We start from the raw sequence: 25,771 nt of genomic DNA, 5'->3' as shown, positions 1-25,771 counted from the left end.
CACAAATCAAGTGAGTCATGTTTCTTCTCTCCTTCAAAGACACTAAACTCCTAAAAGTGACGAGCTGCTTAACATGTACGCTGCAAAACTGTGTCCTAAAGTTTTCTGTCTGGAGATTTGTGGAGACGGAAAAGTCAGATTGGGTGGGTTTACTCCGCTCCACATGGCTGGGTTTAATCTTTAGGCATCCGTCCCGTGTGTTTATTATGATGGCAGAGATAAGTGAAGATAACCGAGGTGATGAAGATACGAAGGAAGACGGGAAGAGACTGATAAAGACACCAGCTGAGGCTACGTGGACGATATTTCCTTCAACCCGACTGAAATCATTCGGATTAGAGATTCCAGCTTCACTGTTGGCGTGGACGCTAAATAAAATGATCCATTAAAATGTGTGATTACATGCCCCAAAGCATTGAATCAGAATAAAACTATTTTGGCTCCGCCTGCTGGGAGGCATCTAATCTGCTGGAAATATAAATATAATCCAGGTTAGGTCATGTGATTAAAAATGCTCACCTATGAGAGGAACAGAGTCGGACGTCGCCGGCATGATTTCAGCGACCAGCAACATGAAGACCGTCAGAGAGAGAAGCACCGTGATACCTGGAGGACACAGAGAAATACTGTGACACCTGGAAAAATACTTGTTTGACTCTTTAACATACTAACCTCAATTTTTATAGACTCAAGTTTATGTCATTCTGTTTTCCCACTTTTTGTATTTTCAGCATTTTCCTTTAACCTTCTGAATGTATTTCTGAGTTTTGATCTACTTGTATGTTATTTTTTTTTTTAAATATATTTTGATATTTTTATTTCTTTGGCTTTCTGTAAAAAGCCATTTGGAAAGCAGCCTTTCAGACAAATGGTAAATTATTATTTCATTATACAGAGAAAGAAGAGTGAGGTGAAAACTGTGCAGTGGGAAATAAACATCTCAGCTGTGATCCTACCAAACAGCCCCGAGTCCTGCTGAAGTGTCCTTGAGCAAAACACGCATGCTGCCCATGCTAAACCAAAGAGAGGCGAGGACGGATGGCCGAGCTGACATTCAGATTTGATTGAAGTGGGTGAATTAAATTTCCAGTGAAAGGCGAGGTGTTTGATCCCAGCAGCTGAAACCCTCCTGGCAGCTTTAACTTCCACATTTTACAGAGTTTTATGGACGATGAATATCGACTTGGAAGCCATCAGTCATCTGAGGACTCGGCGGAGGGCAGAGCGAGCCCAAGCACCTCGTTCAGCTGTCCAGCAGACCGAAACAGTGTTTGGAAAAGTATTATTTTAAGAGAAATGCCACTGGATTACTGGAAATATTCCTCTAAACTCATACGGCATCAAGAAATGAATGCGGTAAAAGCAGGCAGGACAGCTCTACACAGCAAAAACCACCAAGTCATCATGAATCTTATGATCAGCAGAGACAGAATGGTCACTTAGGATTCATCTCTAGAAAAAAATCCCTTAAGAATTCCTTAAAGATCCCTGATGTGTTGGAGATCCTGTCAGGGTTCATGAACTCTACATGAAGGAGTTCCTCAAGGCTCCATTCGGGTCTCCCCTCTGAAGTCTATCTGACAAACTCTAAATGTCTCTCCAAGTGTTTTTACTTGTTGGAGTGTAGAGGAAAATACATGAGAGAACAGCTGCTCCCAGTCCCTCACACAGAACCAGTCTGACCAGAACTGAACTGTTTCCTCACAGGGAGACTCTGCAGGTTCACACGGGAGGGCACGTCACCTTGTGTACCGGTGAGGCCGACGATGAGGACGAGGATTCATTCATTCATTCATTCATTCATTCATTTAAAAACTCAGGAAATGCACTGAGGGACAGCCATCATCAAAAAGCAATAAAGGCAGAATACATGGCTAAATCAATCTAAAACGAGGTAAAATCAACAGTGCTAAAATGTAAAAGCATAGGACTTGACAGTGAGATAAATAAATAAAACAATAAGAATATTAAGAATAAATAAAGGAATTAATAAAATAATATGAATAAACAAGCCCTGTGATGGACTGGCGACCTGTCCAGGGTGTTTCCTTGCCTTCGCCCTATGAGCGCTGGGATAGGCTCCAGCACCCCCCCGCGACCCTAGTGAGGATAAGTGGTTTAGAAGATGAATAAATGAATGAATGAATAAACAAATAAAAAGAGAGGTAAAACTGTCTGACTTAGCAAAATTTCAGGCTACATCCACACTGAAACGTTTTTGTTTTAAAAAGACACACAACGTTTTAGGATGAGTGATGACCTCCGTCCACGCGGACACAGCACACAGCCTGTCACGTGACACACAGCCTGTCACGTGACACACAGCCTGTCACGTGACACACAGCCTGTCACGTGACACACAGCCTGTCACATGACCACCAGGGGAAGCAGGAAGCTGACTGTCGACTCTGCTGGTTGGTTGGTTGTTCAATCAAAGAAAATACTTTGGATTAAGAACAAGAAGAGCGAGAAGTACAAAGTTCAGCTCTGCCCTCACAAACGTCTCACTTCACCACAATCTAGTTCTGTATCCTCCTTCACATTTTTAAACAAACACACACATTCTATACATGTAATTTTTCAGCGTCTTCTTCTGAAACTGTGCCAGGGCTGAAATAACAGCACCTCGACTTTTATCATGACAAGCTTCAGAAAGGGCGGCTGTGCCATGTGGACAACAGTGGATTAGTTATTGCACCTTAAGCTCCAAATTAAAGAAAATAAGGAAAATAAGGTGAATAGGGAGTTTAAAGTTCTCAGTTTCATAAGCATGTATGGACATTACCTACCTTTCAGTCTCTTATAAATGGGGAATAAATTTACCTTCCTATCAACCATATGGGGCCATTAATGTTTGTCAGTCCTCAGTCATTATCAACACACACACACACACACACACACACACACACACAGCTCACCCAGTGAGATCTTCTCCCCGGAGTCGGCGGGCAGGAGGAAGACGAGGAGTGCGAGGGTGGAGATGAGGACGCAGGGGATGAGCAGGTTGAGGCCGTAGTAGAGCGTCCTCCTCCTCATCACCACGGTGAAGGTCACGTCCGGGTACGGCTCCTTGCAGCAGTCGTAGAAACGCTCGTTCCTCCGGCCGGGGACCCCTGTGGCACAGTGACAGGTCAGCGTCGCACCGACAACCCGACCGCAGGCTGGGATCACAAAGTCAGCCCGGCTAACACTGTAATTTTCATGCTAAAAATTCTCATAAAAATCCAAATACTTATTTTTTCTTGTCTTTTCCAGTCCCACTGTGGTTACTTTTACTTCTACACTATTTTTTGTGTGTTTATTCATTTTTCAAATCTTGTTTTTATGCCAACAAGGTCACAAATCTGCCAATGGGATTAGATAATCCCACTTGTTTCCAGTGTCATTTTCTTGAATTTAGTGGCTGATCTGCCTCATTCTGCTTGTTTCAACACATTTATTCTTGTTCCCTAAAAAAAGTGAAACTGTGGTAGAAACAACTGGGATTATCTCATCATCTTTTTTTAAACCTTGTTTTAAGAAAAAACAAAACGAAACAGATTTCAAGGCTAAATGAGATGAAATGATTCCAGATTGATATGTCAGGATTAGGGTGATTAACTGATTACTTCTGCCAGTTGGATGAGACGATTCAAACAAGACAGAATAAAACAGTCGACTGCACTAGAATCACGAAAAGGACGTCTGTGTCTGGAAGTTGGAGATTTCTACAAGGTGAACTCGTCCGAGTGGAACTTTCCTCCAGTGAAACGGTAAAAGTGGGTCGGAGCGCACAAGCCGCTCTCCTCCAGCAAAAGGGTGTTTCACCTCAAATGGCTCAGAAATGTAATTTGCTCCTCCACAGGAAAGGTATTTAAACGTTTCACAGAAAATCAAATCTTCCTCCGCCGGGCTGCAGGAAGCTGTGCGGCAGCCTGTCTCGCCCGCCGGCTGCTTCGGGTTTTACCGGCAGAATAATAACGTGTCACCACGACTAATTTGTCTGTGATCGATCAATAAACAAATCTGAGACATGAGACGTTTACATAAGCAAACATCATGTGACGAGTAAACAGTGGCGGGAAGAAAAGGCACGACTTTAAATAAAATAAATTTAATCTTTGCACCTTTTCTCACTTCTCCATCATCCATGATCACTGACCTCTGACCTCTGACCTCCACACTGTTGGCTGCTTATTACAGATTACAGATTACAGATTAGGCAGAGCAGAAAGGACTCCAGGGTGGATGGAGGAAAAGGAAAAGTGAAGGACGTGTTTCATGACTGCAGATTAAATTAAATTATAAAACAGTGACTCAGTCTTCAGAGCCAGGAGGGGATTCCACAAACTGGGATTACAGAGTTAGCCAGATTATGGTGGAGAAGATTATAGATTATTCTATAACCTGGTGATGGTGAATCAACAATCAAACAAACAAAAATAGAAATGTATGAATTTCTTATTTTTTTTTTTTTATCAATTATTAATTAATCTTTTAGTCTGTAAAGTGGATTGTAATTTTATAAAGGCCTTTTCTAGTGCTCAAAGAGCTCCACAGTGTAGGCACACACACACACACACACACACACACACACACACACACTGATGCTGGAGGCTGTCATGCAAGGCATAAGCAGCCAACATTAATCATTTAGTCTAGAAAATAACGACAAATGTTCACGGGAAGAAGCATAAATAAACAAATAAATTAACTATTAAATGAATGAATGAATGAATGAATTCAAAATGTCACGCACCAAACATAAACAAGAGCAAAACAACAAAAGAACCAGATATAGCACACCGCCACACATAAACAACATCAAACTAGATATGACCTGCACACAGAGGAAAAAAAATCATCTGCCCTTGCACAAATCAATAAAAAAATAATTTGATAAGGAAATGAACGGAGTACGGGAGACAAATCTCAGTGATCCTGGAATCAGCAGTTTGATCCATTTAAGCGACTTAATGACAGAAAAATTACCTCATTGGAAAAATTATAATGGTTTTTTCTGTCTGTCAACTCACTGACTAACTGTCTCAGCGTCTCCCTTTTCCTGAAAAGAAAGAAAGAAAAAAACACAGAAGCTTCCAGGCTCTGTTTCACACACACACACACACACACACACACACACACAAAACCATGCCCTGCTGCCTTTCATCTGCCTATATGCTGCTACATTCCTCAGTACATTGGCTTTAATCTCCATTCAGTGATGCTGGGGGGAGGGAGTGTGTGTGTGTGTGTGTGTGTGTGTGTGTGTGTGTGCATGAGTGGAAATGGGGAAACGTGCTGCTGAGATTTTCAATTAAGTTCCTTGTGAGCGGCCCATTGGCTGAGGAGCGTCTCCGGAGGGGGGCTCGTGTTCTCACGCTGCTGTCGCTCTCGTTCCATTTCGCCCTCGTTCTTTCATCAGCCGGGGCAAAGCGAGGCGCCGCGGTCCCCGAGGGACCCGGGCCGGGGCAAAGTGAGGCACCGCGGCCCCTGAGGGACCCGGGCCGGGGCAAAGCGAGGTGCCGCGGTCCCCGAGGGACCCGGGCCGGGGCAAAGCGAGGCGCCGCGGCCCCCGAGGGACCCGGGCCGGGGCAAAGCGAGGCGCCGCGGCCCCCGAGGGACCCGGGCCAGGGCAAAGCGAGCATCACCGAGCATCACCTGCCCACCGGGGCCATCTCTGCACCTGGACTCTGTCCTCTGCGTGACGCCTGACATCCTCCAAACTATTACACTTTGTAAAAGTTCATGGTTAAACAGATATCTCCATTTGTCTTCATCTCTATAAACCATATTTTCCAATGAATCATAATCAGAAATACTTCGTTGATCCGCGAGGGGAAGCTGGGGCGTTAGCAGTTGCTCAAAATTCTCTAGAGAAGAATTAAATTATGAGAAATAGAAAAAGACATAAGAAATGTAAAAATATGTGCCTTTGAAATTTGTAAAAAAAAAAACAAAAAACAAAACTATGTGCATTGTGTATAAAGCTGCATGAAAGTATGTGCATCATGTGCATTAAGTTTACATATGTGCACTCATTTAATCCCAGTCATCACATCACTGGTGGGTTAATGCAAAGGGAATGTGGCTTAGCAAACAAGAGTTTGGATTTAGATTCAGAGTTTTTTACTCAGTCGGTTCTTTTTTTCCCAGGAGAGGCGTTGGTTTGATTTTCCTAATAAGCTCCTTCACTCGTCTCTCTGGAGGTGAGCAGCTTTTCTGTGAACTTGTGCACGAGTGTTTCCACACTGAGCAGCTGCCCCTTTTCCTCCGGTGTGTTTCTGACCAGAGGAGCAGATTTAACACTGCAAAAACTCAAAATCTTACCAAGATTATTTGTTTTATTTCAAGTCAAAAATGTCTTATTCCTAGTCAAAATATCTCATCACACTTAAAATAAGACATGATCACCTCAGAAGTAACTTGTTTTTAGACAAATGTCTCTTGTGACAAGTGAAAATTTGCTTGTTTCATTGGCAAAATTTGTTTCTTGTTTCTAGCTAATTTTCACTTATTTCAAGTGAATTTTCACTTTTTCCACTGGCAAATTTTGCCAATGAAACAAGCAAATTTTCACTTGTTTCAAGTGAATTTTCACTTGAAACAAGTGAAAATTGTCTAAAAACAAGTTACTTCTGAGGTGATCATGTCTTATTTTAAGTGTAATGAGATATTTTGACTAGAAATAAGACATTTTTGACTTGAAATAAGACAAATAATCTTGGTAAGAAAGGGACAAAACTGCGACGAACTTTTCATTCCCACTGAATCCAGCGTCACTTCATTTTCTTGAACTCTTCGTTCAAATCGTGTTTTTCTAACAAGGTAAAGGACTGAGATGATCCCTTTTGGCTTTTGTTCAACTTGTTTCAATTTGTGTCACATTGTGTCACTTTCTTGATCCCAGTGGCTGATCTGCCTCATTCTGTCTTGTTTCAACACATTTATTATTGTTTCCAGAGAAAAATCCTTGAGCAAATGCAAGATTACCTCATCCTGCTTTTCTTTTAAACCTTGTTTTAGGACTAAATGATTTCAGATGCATGTGTTGGGTTAGGGCAGTTCCAGTTGTAAGAGATGATTCCACTTTTGTTCCAGGATTTTTCTCTGGAAACAGCGTCAAGACGTTAAAACAAGACAGAAAGAGACAGACGACTGCACTGGAGTCATGAAAGCGACCCTCGCTTCTTGAAACTGAACAAATGTAAAAGGTGAAATCGTTTGACTTTCCTTCACCAAACTGCCTCCCGTCTCCCGCCCCGTCCCCTCATCCCATCCTCTGGATGTTTTCATGAAGAGAGCTCTTGGTTGCATTTTTAAGACATTTAATTCGAGGACATGGGACTTTCCGGTACGTTCTGTGCAACACTGACAGTCATAAATGTGCCAGTATCACCAGAATAAATCCTGTGCATTTACTGGATTTATTTGATAAACTGATTCTGGTTTTGATTGACATTAATGAGGAGAAAGAGTTAACAGACACAAATCCAATTACATGTGAATCTCCGGGGCTTCTCGTGTCTTCCTGTGCAGACGAACAGGAAGACCCACGGCGGCGTGTCGTCTCCGTGACCCGACCGCGCTGCCGTGTCATTAAAACAGTGAAATGGGGGGGGGGGGGGGGGGGGGGGGGGGGGGGTTTGTTCTTTGACAAAAATTAAAGCAGTAAAGGAGTTTGGATATTCAAATGCCGCTCATCGGTCACGCTTTGCTGCATGATTTGGCATTTCCGGGCGCGTCGTGAGGCGAGCGCGGCCCGCAGCCGCACGCCACGCTTCAGGTTCATCGAGCGGCGCGGCGGGATCTCCTCGCCCCGTGGGCACGGCACTCCAAACAAACATCAGCAGGAGGCTTTAATTACCAGTCAATTAATGCTGGACGCCGGGAGGCTCGTTATTAAATCAAATCCTCTCTCTCCGCTGCTGAACGGCCAGATGTCGCCGGGCGCCTCGGAGCCGCCGCCGCCGCCGCCGCGCTCCGCTCCGCCGTTTCCACCCCTGCGTTTCCATTCCAGTCATTTAGCAGAAACTCTCCCACTGACACACGGAAAGATCAGCCTCACGTCCTGCATCAGCAACAGGGCTGCAGCGTATGATTATATTCACTGTTGTTTAATCTGATAATAATTTTTTTTAAATCAATCATTTAGTCCATAAAGTGTGAGGAATAATGCCGAAAGTTCACAGGACATCAGCGGAGACCAGAGTGAGTCAAATTAGCCTAAAAATCGACTGTCTTTTATTTGCATTATGAAGTATCGCATTAGAGAAGATTATTGGAAACAGTAAAAGTTCCCCACCAAATGATTTTTACACTCACTTGAGTTGGTTTTTGCTTTTTTCCAAACAGAGTTAACGTGCTAATCGGGACATGGAAACAGTTGATTTGCAGACGGTGACCGTGAGCTGCGGTGAGCCGCTTTCATTCGCATTTTCTTTCACCGAATTTTGCTGAAAATGTGTGAAACGTTTCAGATGGAAACTCAGAGTCCCCTTCGTGATCTTGGTGAAGCTGGAATGAGCAAAATGTTTGGCCCTTTTACTTTATAGATGATAAAAACAATTAATGGATTATGGAAAAGATCATCTGTTTTGTAATTGCTTGAGCACTAAACACCAATAATACAGGGAAGAACTAGTAAGGAAATAAAGGAACAAAGCCAAATGTTCCCTCATGTTCTCCAGTGTTGGATAATTGTTTCCTTCTCTGATGACGTTTACATGCACAACATATTCTGTTTTTCGCTTTTATTTTGAAAAAGACAGTATTCCTACCAAGCTGTATACATGGCTGATGAGGATGAACATTCCACTAATATTCCTGTTTCCAGCAGCCGTGCACCAACACCGCCTCCCTCGTTCATTCCCTCAGCCTCCTCATTGAAAGGGTTGGTTGTATCTCCTTCTGACCAGAGGTGAGGCTTTTATTTTGTGAATGCATCTCTACCCCTGCTTGGTTTCTTTACAGCACACAGCTGAGCGGTCACAGTCGAGAGGTCGTGTATCTCAGAATATATTCGGAAAAAAAGCGTCTAAATAGGAATAATGCCAGACATATTGAAGACATGTTGACATGCATGTTCATGTGTAAAGCTGTAATGCTGCCAACCTGCTTGAATTGAAAGCTTCTAGGGACGCAGCTCTTATTTCATTTTTATTTGTTATTGACTGAACACATCACATACATTTATCTAAGTTCATACCACGGTCCGGGTGAACTGGCAGGAAGTTTAATCGCCATTCTAAAATTCGTCCGCTACCCAGCTTGTAACTATAGCAACACTGAAAAGCACCGCTGTCAGATCTCGTTATCGACCGTGGCAGCACCACCACGTTATCGTCTCGGTAAAGAAATTATTCCTCGTCACAACAACTCCAGTTTTCCATCAGCGGAATAAAGTCCTCCACATGAGTTTTCCTAAAAGCAGCAGCACTGTTGGCTTTTCAGGACTTTTTCACACTGAAACGCTCCCTCCTCCTCCTCCTCCTCCTCCTCCTCCTCCTCCTCCTCCTCCTCCGCCAGGGAAAATAGTCCCTAAGCGGGGAAATGTTTTGCTTTCCACAGCCAATGATCAGCTGTGTGGTTTCTGAGTGTTGAGGACTTTGTTCACCGCACAAGCAGAACATTACACTGCAAAAAGTCAAAATCTTACCAAGATTATTTGTCTTATTTCAAGTAAAAATGTCTTATTCCTAGTCAAAATATCTCATTACACTTAAAATAAGACATGATCAGCTCAGAAATAACTTGTTTTTAGACAATTTTCACTTGTTTCAATTAAAATTTGCTTGAAACAAGAAACAAATTCTGCCAATGGAACAAGCAAATTTTTACTTGTGACACAAGTGAACAAGTAAAAATGTGCTTGTTCCATTGGCAGAATTTGTTTCTTGTTTCAAGCAAATTTTAACTTGTTTCAAGTAAATTTTCTGAGCTGATCATGTCTTATTTTAAGTGTAATGAGATATTTTGACAAGAAATAAGACATTTTTACTTGAAATAAGAAATAATCTTGGTAAGATTTTGAGTTTTGCAGTGTATAAGGCGGCTGCTTCAACCACAAACTCACATTTTGATTCTGTGTTGAGAAATCTTTAGCACACCCGCAGGATTTGCAAAATAGCTTGTTGCGATAGAAAACGCAGGGAAATTGTAGTAAATGGCACAAACGTTCAAAACCACCGGTATGATCGAAATGGTAGAAATGACATGCAGAGAACACGGAGCTTCAGCCAGATAATAAAAGACATAATAAAATATTCCACTGTTTCTGCTGGATAATCAGGGACGACAAAAGAGGAGAGACGACCCACAGAGAAAAATCAGTAAAGAGGAATTTTTCCTTTGAAATAAATCGGATTGAGCCCAAGACTTCCTGCAATACGCTCCGATCAAACACAACCCTACAGCTCAAACTCAGCAAAGTTTCTAGAGGCTTCACAGACGCTGATCCAAACTGAAGAACCTGCAACCTTCAGCGTTCAAAGTTTCAAAGCCCTGAAGGTCGTGACACTCCATCAGCTCGCTCTCTGCTTACCCACGAGGTCCCACTCTCCGTTGGCGATGTAGCCGGTGATGTCGGCCTCGATCATCTGCAGGTCCAGAGACCAGCCGCCGTACGTCCACGAGCCGAACTTCAGGTCGCAGCGCTGCACGTCGAACGGAAACCAGCGCACGTCGATGTAGCACGTGCTCTTAAAAATCCCTGCCGGACACAGAGGGAGGGGCAGAGGAGTCGCCGTTAACATCGTGTTCAGGGTCAAGGCAACAAACATGGGACAAAATGTCTGCATGTGTTTTAATCACCGCGCCTTGGCCCTGTGTTTTTCATAATTTTGTGCAGAAATGGATCATTGATGGGTACACAGTCATGATCAAAACTGAAACTAAAACAGAAACTAAAGAAATACAGAAAAAGTGTGAATGCACAGGATGACTAAAACACCAATGCAGGGACAAACACGTCTAAAAATGAGTGTTTGCATGGAGTTTTTCCAGAAGAGCGATGAGTCCATCTGCACAGTCAAATGGTGGAAAGTGACAACATGAACCGTGTGGGCAAAGTCAAGAAACGCAGCAGCATCTTCATGACAAAATTTCAAGCCCAAAAGGACAAAAACAGGAAGGTGCTGACAGGCGACTTTACGACCCGGCAGAACGCCACAAAAACAAGAAGAAGAAGAAGAAGAAGAAGAGGAGCTTACATAATTTGTAAACAGCGATTTGTAAACTGCAAGGTGACACCGACAGGAAATGCAGATTTTGACTCCAAACTAAAAACAGAGACAAACACAAACACCTCCTGCTGCTCGGGGCTTCTGCTCTGCTCAAGGACACTAGAACAGCCCGCTGGGACCGAGCCTCACACACACACACACACACACACACACACACACACACACAGTAAATCCTGTCGGCTGTCAGTGTTAATAGAGCTGTTAGGGCTTTTATTGATTATTGAAACGACTTCAGTCTGAAAGGATTTCCTCCGTCCGGTCAGGAGGAGCTGGAGCTCAGACTGTGACATCACCACCACCTCTGTTGATATTGTTATTATTATTATTATTATTATTATTATTATTATTATTATTATTATCATTATTGCTAGTCAGTGCATTGAAATCAGGCTTTACAACATCACTGTTTGCTGCAGCTTACCAATAAAACACACACATGTAACCACCTTCTAACAGAAAGTCATTTTTGCTTGATCTTCTTTTGTTTCTGCTTTTATCGTTTTTTTTTTTTTTTTTAACTTGTCCTGTTTTGTTTTTATTGTCTTTTATCATTTTAAAAATTTTGCTGTTTTTATTGATTTTAAACTTTTTGTGTTTTCTCGATGTTTTATTTTCCTTCCTGTATCTCCATGCCTCTGTGAAGCTCTCTGACCTGCTGTGTGTGTGAACGGTGCTGCACAGACAAACCTGCCTGGACTCACCTCACCTTTCTACTACTAACAATAATAATACTAATAATAATAATACTAATACTGCCATTACTACTACAGACAGCACGCATCTGTCATACAGTTACCCCTTTTTCAGGTGTGAGTCCCTGTTATAAACACTGTGAATTATTCTTGTTGTGCAGCACTTTGGAAAACCTTGTGTTTGTTAAAATTGTGCTATATAAATAAAGTGGATTGGATTGGATTGAATTATGAAGAAATATTAATTAAACATAAATCTAATAAATCTAACATAAACTAAAATCCAAAAAGTTTATCGCATGACAACGAATAAGTTAGCTTGCTAACCTTCACACAGAAAAATAAAGGTGCTAACTGAAAACCAAAAATGGGTCTTTGGAGTGATGCCATAGAAAAAAACATGTTTGGTTCCACAAAGAACCTTTTAGCAAGCGGTTCTTTAAAGAACCCCTAAAGGTGCCTCAAAGAGCCATCAAAAAAATAGTTCCCTTACGCACCATAAAAGGTTCTTTGAATGTAAACCTGAGGTGAGACAGTAAACTGTGCATCGTGCTCGAAACGGCAAAAAACATCAAACATGTCTGACAACAAACTGCAGACTGCATCATCTCCAAAAGTGACGCCAAAACCTCTGATCGCCCCCTGGTGGCTGGCTGCAGTACAGGTCATAAGCCCCGCCCCCTCCATGTTATCGCATCAAATAAATTTTTTCAGAAAACAATTTCTGTCATTTTAACAAATTTTTTTTTTTAAATCTCACTGATGCAGGTGGAAGCGCTGGTTTTTGCGGCGAGCTCGGCTGCGGTGGTGATTTCTGTGAACAGTCTGCTCTTCCTCTCTGAAGTGTAAACCGCCTCTGATTTCACACAAAGCTGGAAACAACTCTGTGCCAACTGGTCTGCGAGGAAAGAAAATATATATTTTTTCTCACATTAGAGATATAGAGAATTATGCAGCAGCTTTGTTCTGCGTCCGTTTAGGAGCCGAATGCAGGAAAACACGCGGCTCGGCCCGGTGCAGCTGAACAGCAGCAACAACCTGAAATCAACTGTTTGTTTCTCAAGAAAACCCAAAATATATGAATATATGAATAATATGTCACAATTTATCCTGCCAGGCTGTTTTGAACATATTATCTTATTGTCTTTTCACGTTTGATGGTTAAAGGACCACAATGGAAATAAGCCGGCTGTTTGTTTTTTTTGTTTTTTTGTTTTTTTTTTTCAAATTATTATGATCATTATTTTAACTTTATGCATTTCTTTTAAATTGTCAAACAAATTCAGAATGACTCAGAATGACTAAAGCAGTGACGACCAATGACGACCACCCCCACCACACACACACACACACACACACACACACACACACACACTAAGAAAGAGAGAGAGTAAATCCTGTCAGTGTTAATGGAGCTGTTAGGGCTTTTATTGATTACTGATCTCTGATAGGCTTTCACTCTTCCTCCTGTCTCATCAGGATAAAGTCTGGGCTCGGCTTGTAGTACTACCAATGTAATACTATTACTATTACTACAACTAGTACTATTACTACTGCTACTACTACTACTACTAATAATAATGATAATAATTATAGTTGCCACCTCTCCAGCCACAAAACACTTTCACAGATTGACCTGCAATGTGAGGAGGTGAACGACAAAAAAGACGAAGAGAAAAAGTAAAAAAAAAAAAAAAAAAAAAAAAAAAAATTCAAAAGGTCAAATTAAAAAGAAAAAGAGAGTAAAAGCAGTGGAGAGACTGGAGCTCAGGAAAAAACACGACGACACTGCAAACTGCTGTCGACAGGCGCCGTGTGTGTGTGTGTGTGTGTGTGTGTGTGTGTGTGTGTGTGTGTGTGTGTGAGGATGAGGTCTGGGGGACAAATAAAGGTCAACCTGGCATTAAAGGGGAGGTCGGGGGGTGAAATTTACAGCTCCTCAGCTTCACGGCCGCTGTTGATTCATCCTGTCAGCGACGAGCGGCCTCCTGTGTGTGTGTGTGTGTGTGTGTGTGTGTGTGTGTGTGTGTGTGTGTGTGTGAGCCGCCGCTTAAAACTACAAACTGAACCTCCAACTTTAAGACTTTGGTGGTTTTCAGAAGCTTAGCCGCAGGATTTGACATCAGCCGGTGTGATTACTGCCCACATCAGCTCTTACTGCTGCTGTTTTCCAAATGTTGGTCTAATTTCAGTCTGCAGGCCAGAATCCCCGAGGAAAACACCAACGAGACCTGCTGGGTTGTCGTGACAACAGATAAACGCTTGATGCAGGGATTCGAGAAAAATCATAAAACTGAGCTCTGCAAATAATAAAAACAACAAATATAAAAAGCGAAAGCTCGACGCTGGAGGACGGGATTTGACCTCTGGAGCTGAACAGGGCTCATCCTCAGCAGAACTCTTATTTTGAAAAAACCCACTGCATATTTTCCAGAGGGATTTAGGACTTGACACCAAACCATGGAGATGCTAATTATTTATTTATTCATCAGGTTTTTTTTTTCTATTTATTTTGCATGGCTGGTTTGTAATATGCATATTTAATCTGAACAGAATGGCTAACAAAGTGGCTAATTTATACCGACAAAAATGATATTTCAGTTCCAGTAAAACAGGTTTTATTTGTGTAATACTGTACCTGTGCTATTTATGATGTTTGGACAGTGTAGCAACGTAATGGTGTGGAGATTTATTCTATTCTATTCTATTCTATTCTATTCTATTCTATTCTATTCTATTCTATTCTATTCCAAACTGGACTTCCTGACTGCAGAGTGGTATAAGTAGATGTGATAAATGTGAAAAACAGATGGAAAAAATAATATGAAATGGTAGGATAAGTACAGTTGTAAGAAAAAATATTATGTTCTAGTAGATCTATAAGGATCTGTTGTATTTTGTTTTGTTTTGTCATATTTTTTTCAGCGTAACAAAGAGACCATGTGACAGTGACACAGCTCTATGCACGGTGTAATCTCCAAACACAGAAATCAATATCAGACCTCAGAATGCGTCCAATCAGAGGAGAGGATTCGACAAAATGTGAGATAAATCCACTGAATATCTCAATCAATCATCAAATCGACTGTCTGCAGCAGGAATGAATGCAGTTTCCTCCCAGCCTTCAATATGAAAAAGTGGACGTTTTTCATGTTTTTACATGAAATGGATTACTGTCATTTTAAAAAACAAACTGCTAACCCGTGATGACCCGTCACACGATTGCGATATCGCACATGGGGCGCGTTTCAAACGGCAAATAAACCCACCTGTGTCATATTTTTTATACTGATTTATATTTTTACCATTTTGTACAGGATTATCTATATAAACCTGTGAGCCACGAGGGACCCGCCGCCAATCAGCACCATCACTCCTCCTGACCTCCTGCTGACCCCCCGACACACACACACACACACACACACACACACACAGCTTTCCCTCCTAGGCTCATGTTAGATCTGCAGGAAATTGTTCTGCCTGTCAGGTTTTTTTTAATAAACATTTAAAGCTCAGTAATGTGTTATTATCTTGTTTGTCTTTTGCGTCTCACTTCGGTTGCTGTTTGTCTTATTTGCTCTTTGTCTTCTTCTGTGGTGGCGACTGAATGTCTCCCCTGGGGATCATTAAAGTCAACCGATCAATCAATCAATCAGAGGGTGGGGCAGTAATGGAGCCGTCAGGTTTTCCCTGTTCGTCCAAACTAAAGTCACAAGGAAACGCTGATTTGTCTTGCGAGTGTCTTACAATTTTCTGTTGTCCCATTTTATACAATAAATGTTTATATGGTGGTGGGAGGAGCCTATTGAGCAGTGGGAGGGGCCTATGAGGCAGAGGAGGTGAAGAGGTGCTTTACCAAAGACATACAGAAAAAAAAGACATCGTATTAAACTCTTAATTTACATTTGATAAGAAAATATCTTGAAGAATATCATCCTCTGTCAACTGCCTCTCTGGGCCTCTCTGGTAGGGGGAGGGGCCTGGCGGGCAGTAGGAGGGGCCTGTAGGGCAGTGGGAGGGGCCTATGTGGCAGTAAATTATGCTCCCTTGAAAAATAAATACGAAAAATAAATAAATATAACAGGAGGACGGCGGTCTGTGAGGTCATTAAACGCGTCACCACAGGAGGACGGCGGTCCGTGAGGTCATTAAACGCGTCACCACAGGAGGACGGCGGTCTGTGAGGTCCTTAAACGCATCACAAGAGGAGGACAGTGGTCTGTGAGGTCATTAATCGCAACAGGAGGACGGCGGTCTGTGAGGTCATTAAACGCATCGCCACAGGAGGATGGCGGTCTGTGAGGTCATTAAACGCGTCACCACAGGAGGACGGCGGTCTGTGAGGTCATTAAACGCATCACCACAGGAAAATGCACTATTCTTTTCTCTAATATTATCAGTTTTTTTAATTTCTTCTTCGTCTCTCGCCCACAGACCGCGCTGTCTCTTGAACTGTCGGCTGCAGGACCTCGACAACATCTGCTGCTCTGTTTCGTCTGCAACCGTACGCTTTCTAAAAACCTGCACAAATACGGACGAAATGAGCGCAGAGTTCGGAAAAAAAAAAAAAAAAAAAAAAAAACGGCTCCGTCCGTATCCGGATCTGAGCTTAACGTTGATCATGAATGAGCCTGAAGAGGGTCGGTTACCTGGCGGCAGGTACTGGCAGTATCCAGTGGAGTTCACCAAGACGTTGGTGTGGAAGGTGGCATCAAACCTTTCATCGGCACTGTGGAGACAGACAGGCAGACAGGCAGACAGACAGACAGACAGACAGACAGGCAGGCAGACAGACAGGCAGACAGATTAGCAGTTAGTGTCCGTCAGTGTTTTACTGGCACATTAAATCTGTTTTGTAGCTTTAGTGAGAAAATGAGGCTATAAAGTGCTGTGGCAGGGCTGGAGACGACTGCATGGAGACAAGTAAATCATAGGTATCCATTATACAGCAGAAAACACACACACACACACACACACACACACACATCAAAACCAAACTCTATCAAGGAGGCTGTTACATCAGTGATCAGTTTGCAGATTCAACTTGTTTGTTTTACACACATCTCAAACACGTATGAATCTCTCTCTCTCGCCCTCACACACACACACACACACACACACACACACACAGATCAAAAGGGCCAGCGTGCCTGCCAGCCATAGATAATTCATGGTTGTGTGGCCGCGTGCTGTGATCTGCTGCAGGTGAAGTCCTCCGCTCGCTCCCGACCATTAAAGCTGTTTGTCTGCAAAACACTCGTTCTGCTCTCCGTTTCATCTCTGCAGACTCAACGCCCTGTGCATCCCGACGACGGCCGCCGCGCCACAAAGGGTTCGCGGGTTTTGAACTCGCAACATTGCCGAACAAATAAAGAAAAAGAGAGTTCCTCCTCCCTTTACTACGCTGCAGAAAAACAGTCATTTAGTCTCACATTTATTTTGTTTTGTTTAGTTTAGAGCTTCATTAAAGGAATACTCCGATGTTTTGGGCAAAATATCCCTTTAACGACCCTCCCAGACTGTGTTAGCTTAGCATAAAGACTTGCCAGAGGGATTAGATAATCCCACCTGTTTCTGATGCTGTTTCACTTTCTTGAACAAATATAAATGTGTTGAAACGAGGCAGAATAAAGCAGATCAGCCACGAGAATCAATCCTGGAGACAAGTTGATTAGTGTTGGAAACAAGTGGGATTATCTCATGCCACTGGCAGATTTTTTGACCTTATTTGAAGCAAAATAAGATTTGAGCACTGACTGAATGCAGATTTTGTGCAGTGTATGTCTTTGTGCTGTTCCTTTGAGGTTAAACGAGTCAGGAGTGGAACTGAAGTGAAGTTTAGTGAACTTGGTTGACTTCTAAAGTTGATCCAGCGCCTAATCATAATAATTCAAAGTCAAGCTGTTCGTCTCCTCGGCGCCCCCTCTCATTAAAGGCAGCCAGGTCAATACATGTGGCAGGCTGCTGTGATCGGCCCACCTCTCTCCCCAGGAGGATCGCACTTTGCTCCTAAACGCTGCTCGGTTAATGAGCTAAAGCTCGTCAGCAGCCAGCGGAGAGCCTCCCACGGAGAGCAGCCCTGCACGGCCCTCCGCTCTCATGTGTTTAACACTCATATATTAATCCTGACAGTGAGAGCGCCTATCTTTAGCCCACTGCAGAGCCGAGAACAGGAAGGAATTAGCTGAATTAGCTTGTTTACTGAGTCAGAACTGAGGGATGAAAATAAACCCTGAACTGAGTGGGTTTTTCCTTCTTTCACAGCGGAGCCGACGGGGATCCGCAGCGACGCCGCATCGCCACATGCAGTTCATCTGCACTGGAAGCCCACCGGCCCGCTGACACTGCTGCTGACCCGGGACTTACGGCACATGGCGTCTGCACCCGGTGACACCTGCAGCCCCGTGTTCAGGTGCGGTGAAGATCTACATTTATTTTGCACATGTCATCATTTCAGTGCAGCCACACAAAGTCCACCGGGCTCGTCCAGCTGCCGTCCAGCTGTGAGCGAGCCGAGAGCGCTCCATAAGATATAAGATAATAGTCCAGTAATTTCAGGCCAAAATTGGGGTCAACCTAGGACAAATTGCAAGAGAAGGAAACTCAACTGATTTTGTATCCTCAGTTTGTCCTGAGTGAGGGAAAAAAGTCCCAAGGAATCCCATTGGTGGAAAGTTTTGAAACTCACCTATTTATGACCATATTATGCCAAGAAACACTGTTTTTAACACACAGGGGAAAGGGGGTCAACATTTTACTTTCAGATATCACTATAAAAATTCACAAGTTGATTACACACACAAAGACAAGAAAAAAAGTCAATTACAAGTTCTTTGAATTATCCTGTTTACACATGCATATCACACATTATCTGATTTGATATGCGCTAATAAGGAATATAAGGAATAAATGCCAGAACAGATATTTAAACAGTGAATTAAAAGGTTACTATATATATAGTAACCTTTTAATTCAAAGTTACTATATATATATATAGTAACCTTTTAATTCACTGTTTAAATATCTCTTCTGGCATTTAATCTGGAAATAAATAAGAAGGCAGTCGTCAAAAGCAGCCCGGGGTAATATTAGTCCTGAACATTTTTTAATAGGCACCATGTATTTTCACATTGGACGATGCTTTTTTTTAGGCAGAATAGTTTCCTTTACATTGATCCTTCACATTAATTGTCACTTCAAGCAGGGCTCATATATAACTATATACAAGAAGTAACAAAAAAAACCCAAAACAAAACAAACAAATAAACAAAAAAAAAAAAAACAGCTTGACAAAGGTTTTAATTCAATGAACTCAATGACTCAATGAAAAATGAAAAAGTGGCTGAATCAATGAAAACTCCCCTTGAGCTCCCCTAAAAACATGATGCAAGAAATGTGGGGGTTCTCTGAAATATGTAAATACAAATAGTTTTTTTTTCCATATAAAATTCAGATCTTAAGTTTCCTGCGTCAGCGTGATTAAATAATTATTGCTAAGCCCAGACGTGACAGAGTTACTGTAGGAAAACCACAGGAATATTATAGCGGCCGTGCGTATGTGCCTGTTGCAGTTACTGCAGGAAAACCACAGAAATATCACAGGTCGATTTATCCACCTGAGCGGAGAACCCGACCCTCTCAGACCTGCTGGATTAATTCAATAATCTGGATTAAAATGAGGCTGCAGTGAGCGAGGATGACTCTGCTGCCTGTTAAATGCAGTTTAATTTCGACTTTTTGGGTGGAGGGAGGACGAACAAAGCGGGAATTTCACTTCACGGTCTGGTACGTTTGTGTCGGTGTGTGTGTGTGTGTGTGTGTGTGTGTGTGTGTGTGTGTGTGTGTGTTCCCACCTGTTGTACAGCAGGATGTCCGGCCTCCAGATCTGGCTGTCGGGGAACCTGACGTTGGTCACACCTGGATAGTCGGACATGTTCCACTGCAGGTAGTAGTCTGTCCAGTACTGCACACACACACACACACACACACACACACACAAATTAGCATTGAACATATACCAGAGATGTCAGAGATACGGCCCGTGAGCTCGTCTCATCCGGACACCGAGGCGTTTTAGAGGGAAAGCAGAAAAAACAAACCAACATATTTTTAAAGTAAATACGTTTTAATTGAAGTAGTTGCATCCAGTTATTGAGGAAAATAAGAGTTTCTATAATAAACTATAATTCATGATCAATAACAATAACTTATGATTAATTTATTAGACCCAACACTACAAACTATCTATTGGCTATCAAGCAAAAGGTCGACACAGAATGGAGAATTTTCCAGAAAGATGGAAAGAGCAGTTATTTTATTATCTTGTGGGAGGTAAATGGAAAAAAACCTGCTTGTTTCATGTAATTCTACATTATGTTATTTTCATGAGCCAGCATGCAGTTTCTCAAATTGATTTGATTGATTTAAAATAATAAATCAGAGAGGAACCTAAAATATCCATGTGTCAGCTGGCATCATATTGATGATAGCAAAAAATAATCTGGCCCCTGTGGACGTTTCATTTCAACGAATGTGGCTCCACTCCCTGATCTGAGTCTGACAGCCCTGATGTAAACCAGGAGCTGCTGCCGGATTGAGATTGAGATTGAGATTGAGTTAACTTTATTAATCTGTGCAAGGGCAGTTTGTTGCAGCTTACACGACCGTCTCAGACATACAAAAATCAGACAAAGTTGACAGTTACAGGTCAAAAAAAAAAACTTATTAAAATGCTCGTTAAGTATCTTAACAGCAGAGGGGATGAAAGATTTGCAGAAGCAGTTGGTTTTCCTAGGGGGCGCTGTGTCCCACTGTCCTGTGGGCATCAGTATAAATTCATTTGGCTCACATGGTGCATTTTTTTTTTACCTTCTTCACCACCAGCTTTAGAAATTATTATTATTTTTTAATTCTGATTTGTTGTTGTCAGGGAGACACTGATTTGGGACCAGGCCTGCAACAGGATGAGAAACACTGAAAAAGGTTCACGTCCGGTTGGAGGAGCACACACAGGTGAGTGTGTTAATCCCACTGGGACAAAGTCTGTTCCCAGCCACCTCTGACTCAGCCAGTTTTAATGTTCATCAGCGTTTATAAAGTTTATTATTTAGGTTAGATTTCTTCCTGTTTATGTGACTGAACAACCATCTGAGCTTAGAAACAAAAGCCTTTTTTTTTTTAACACGACCACAGCCGGAGAGAAAAACGAATCCTAACAAACACAGAGAGAGGAGGAGGAGGGTCTGCACTCGTGTCCGACTCGCGGCGGGACGCTCGGCGTGGGGAGCCGCCGGTCTGAGGCTCGAGGTGGGACGGCCTCCTCCGAGCTTTGTTTAGCTACTTGCAGCCGACACGAATCCTCATGGGAGTGAGAAGAAACACAGCGAGGAAGATCCCCGAAACCACACACTGCTGTCTGAAGTTCATGTCCGGAAAACAAAAGTTATTCAAGACTTAAAATATGCTGGAAAAAAAAAAAAAAAAAAAAAACATTAACAAAGAAAAATCCCACAAAGTGAATTATTAATTAGTGCCACGTCAGCGGCTCGGCATGAAGCAGCGAGCAGGTTTACATGCAGGACTAATAATAAAACCACGATTCAGCCAATTAAGGCAGCGCAGCCTATCACGACTGTCACACACACACACACACACACACACACACACACGTTCAGCTGATTGTCTCCATGAGTGCGAGGAGCTAATCAGAGCAACAGAAGCTGCTGATTAACACACAGATTCCTGCTCGGCGTCTCTGCTCAGCGGGGATGTAAACGCCTCGGAGAGACGTCTTCTTTTTGTTTTCCCGTCTCTGTTTTCTTTCCAACACGCACAGGTCAAAGGTCACCAGGTATCTACACCACACGGTGCTGCACACAGATATCGATTGTTTTTGAAATTATAGAGCTGGGGAAGCGGGTGGTAATGTTTAGAGGGAAAATTCTGAATTTCTGAGATTAAAGTTGTAAATTTTTACAAGAAAATACTCACAAATTTATGAGAAAAAAAAACGCAAATTGTGTCTCAGGCCTGCAGCTGATCCCCTCAGCAGATCCTACAGGAACAAGGAGATCCTGCTGATCTGAGCCCAGAATCAGCAGATTGTTTTCTCCTGAATCGGCCCAAGTCACAGCAACGTCTCTTCAGAGTCCAGATGCTGAGGAGGAGGTTGGGGTTCTGGACTCAGACCAGCAGGATTTCCTTCAGACTGGATCCCACAGGAGGAGAACAAACTGGTCTTCTGAGTTTTTTTTTTCTTGGAAATTTGCAACTTTATGATCTCAGAAAATCTCAGAGAGTTTGTGCCGAGTTTCAAAGTGCAGAGTTACAAACATCTCTCCACACAGTTAGCGATGAATTCATGAATATATTCTACTTTTGCCTTTGAGAGAATATCTGCTGTTTTTATATTGTTATCGCAAATATTTGAATGAAAAAAGGTATTTTTGCAAAAACAACAAGATACAGAGAAAGATTAGAAATGCTAGAGCTTTTCCTCTTTGATGTACAAAACAAACTGAGCCGAGATCGTGACCCAAAAGCTGCAGAGCAAACCGAGCCGTGGGTTTATTGAACCGTTACAGCCCATAATATCAATTAGTGAAAGAAATCATGTCATTTGAAAAATCATCTCCCCTACAAACCTATGTAAATGTCTAAATATTTTCTTGTAAAATGATTGAAAGGGGAGTGAAGGATCAGTGTGTGCAGGCATGTGTGTGTGTGTGTGTGTGTGTGTGTGTGTGTGTGAATGACCTCACAGGTTCACAGCCCAGTGACATTCGTGATTTTTGCAGGACAGATTCCTGCGCAGCGTCTCAGGCGTCGTTAGCTACGAAACGAGGCTGAAAGCACGGAGGCACCGCAGACAGAGTTAGGGTGGCCATACGTCCGGATTTAGGCCGGACAGTCCGGAATTTAAATGCCTTGTCCGGACGCTTATTTGTCCTCCTTTTTGGAGTTGCACTTGAACGCAACGCTGCATATCGTCCAATGGTGTAAGACAGGCCCGGACTGTACATCGGGAGAACCGAGATTTTTCTTTTTCGTCATAGACTTTTAAATTACAATCCAAAAAGTGCATTCATTGGATGCGCGTTAGTGTTTCTCCTCCTGCGCTGCTGTGTGCTCATGCCAGTGTGTGTGTGTGTGTGTGTGTGTGTGTGTGTGTGTGTGTGTGTGTGTGTGTGTGTGACTGAGGAGCACACACCCACCGCGCTGTCTGAAGCGTAGCGCGGCGAGAACAAAGTTAAAACAGCAGCGCACTGACATAGATTGTGTAACAAAGTGAAGAGTTGCCACTCTGCTCTATTTTCACTGGCTAACAGCAGCACACTGGCTTAGCTTGTCTATTCAGAGAAGAGGTATCACTTCGGCTTATTTTTCAATCTATGTTATCACATGCATACTACTGCTCATTCATTGGTAGCTGAATTGTTAGGTCTGTTTGATAAGTAAGTTACATTTTTAAAATAATAATATTAATTTAACATATTGTTAAATAAAAAAGCCAGCATGATGCAGGTCAAAGACTAAAAAAAGACTATTGACTAAAACTAGACTAAAATACTTTGGATTTTCTTCGACTAAAACTAGACTAAAATGCCAAGACTTTTTGTTGACTAAAAAGTGACGAAACAAAAAAGAATACAAGTTGACTAAATATGACTAAAACTCATTTGACACAAGACTAAGACTAAAACTAAATTGAATTTAACACTGGTACCCCCCCCCCCCCCCCCCCCCCCCCCCCGCACTGCAAAAATACATCCATCTGAGGTCATTCAGTGTCACTTTCAGTTTTACAAGCCTGTTTTTCTTGGAACGAGGTGCAAAAATCTGCCAGTGGGATGAGATAATCAGGGCTTAAAGTACTCCGGCGTGGTGCCCGATTTCCGGCTTGACGGACATTCTGGTATTTTTAATTTTTATTTATTTATTTTATTTATTTATTTATAAGATTTTAACACTGGAGATGAGACAAAGTGAGTTTTAAGGTCTTTTTTTTTTGACGGCGTGGGCATCAGCTCTGCAGACTTGACTCTTATTTAAAAGAGGTTTCCATCACGGCCGCAGCAGGTGGCTCGCTAATGCGCCGCTGATGACAGCTGCATTGTGCGGTGCTGCGTCTCGATCTGCAGCTCCTGAGGCCGATGAGGGGGCTGATCTGAGTGTGGCTGCTCTGCTGGCCGGTTGTTTCGAGTTTTCGAGTTCAGTTCAGCTACAGCAGCCGGCGTTAAAGCAAAGGCGTTCTGCGTCACAGGATCTATTTACGGTTCAGGATTTAGCCACATCCCTGCTGTTTCCTTCTGAGACTCAGTGTGACGGCCAAGACGGGGCTCGCAGCGCTGATCACACACACACACACACACACACACACATGCAGGTATGGAGAGGAGAAAGAGAATATAGCTGAGAGTCCGACTGCAAACTGATCCAGATGAAGATATTTAGTGAGGACGGTGGATCATGTGTCGTGTTTTTCCCTCTTCCTTTGCTTTTTTCCGTCTCTCCTTGTGTTTTTGTTCGTTTCTGCCCCGCTCTGTGTTTGTCCCGTTAGCCCTGCCCCGCCCCCGGTGCTCTCCCAGCCAATCAGCTCCCTTCCTGACGCTCGGTCGGTTCTCTGCGCTATATTTCTTCAGCCTGATCCTCACTGTTTACATGGACGGTTTACATGCGTCAAAAAATTTTATCGGAGTATAAATTTTTTAACCTGCACAATGTGGCTTCGCCTGCTGGGAGGCGTCTAATCTGCTGGAAATATAAATATAATCCAGGTTAGGTCATGTTGTCAAGTGGCGGCGCCCCCATCAGGTCGTCCATCAGACTGTAAAAATAAAACCTGGCTGGCTGGTTTGGACTTTTATTCTTGTAACAGGCAGCCTTCAGGTTTTGATTTGCTCGACGGTTCAGTGGATTCTGCCTTCGTTCGTCTTTTCCAACAACTTGTTTGAAAAACTTGTGGTTTCCAGCCTTTTGACCACGGAGGTGTTCAACAATCCTTTAAAAAATTTAACTTTTACAACAAAGAAGTTGTATCAGACACATGGGGGCAAACACGCAGAAAGAACAGATTTATTTCAGGTAGAAAGAAACAGTCAGATGAAGCCATTACATGGTTATTAGGCACTAATATTTTCCTATTGAACAGATTATCAAAGGTTAACACCAGTCCTTTCAACCTGATTGAAAATTCCTTCTGATCGGGCTAGACTGGTCTGGTGTATTCTGATTGAGGCGGTTACATGAGGCATTTTTATTCCGACTGGGCTGATAATCTGATTATTAGTGAAATATTAGGGCCCAGGTAAACGCATCTTATCTTGTTTCTTTATGATGTTTTTCAGCTCAAATTACATGAACCTGAGCAAAACGAGAGGCGTGGGTGGAGACTGAAAATGTTGTAACTCCAGCTACGTGATGTTAGCCGCCACAGAGAGGCGCTCACTCATTTCTGAAAAAAAAAAAAAAAAAAAAATAGCACCACAAAATAAGGTGGTACCACTTATTTTGTAATTCTAAGGCTAAACTGCAGGGTCCTTGGTTCAAATCTGCCCCAGACCCTGCATGTTGTCCTGTCTCTCTGCCCCGTCTCTCCTGTCTCTCTCCACTGTGACTGTCTCACACAGCAGAAACTTGAAATAAAATCACAGAATAAGCAAACTCCCACTCTGCAACGTCTCTGGTTCCTGTGTTTGTGTCACTGTCAGATCCCGTCAGGACGCGTCCCGACGTGATGTCATCAGACTTCATCGCTTTCAGTGTGAAAAGTAAACATGGGATTTGATTTGCAGTTTGACTCAAGGTGACTGGATCTCAGTCTGAGTCATTGTGAGTGCAGCAAAAAAAAAAAAAAAA

General features: G+C 42.6%; 1 protein-coding gene across 1 annotated transcript in view; it reads right to left on the bottom strand.

The window, feature by feature from the left end:
* Positions 1 to 25,771, bottom strand: part of LOC115361315 (neuronal acetylcholine receptor subunit alpha-7) — a 49,770-nt gene that overhangs the window by 5,741 nt on the left and 18,258 nt on the right. The window contains exons 4-8 of the mRNA XM_030054728.1: positions 19,768 to 19,877; positions 16,564 to 16,643; positions 10,523 to 10,690; positions 2,919 to 3,113; positions 520 to 606 (exon numbers count right to left, since the gene is read on the bottom strand). Of these exons, the coding sequence (XP_029910588.1) occupies positions 520 to 606; positions 2,919 to 3,113; positions 10,523 to 10,690; positions 16,564 to 16,643; positions 19,768 to 19,877 (640 nt within the window). The remainder of the gene's footprint in view (positions 1 to 519; positions 607 to 2,918; positions 3,114 to 10,522; positions 10,691 to 16,563; positions 16,644 to 19,767; positions 19,878 to 25,771) is intronic.

This window comes from Myripristis murdjan, chromosome 6 (assembly GCF_902150065.1).
Source record: "Myripristis murdjan chromosome 6, fMyrMur1.1, whole genome shotgun sequence".
In the NCBI taxonomy this organism is placed as follows: Eukaryota; Metazoa; Chordata; class Actinopteri; order Holocentriformes; family Holocentridae; genus Myripristis; species Myripristis murdjan.
The sequence above is the reverse complement of the archived record's forward strand: the minus strand, read 5'-3'. Positions and strand labels throughout refer to the sequence as shown.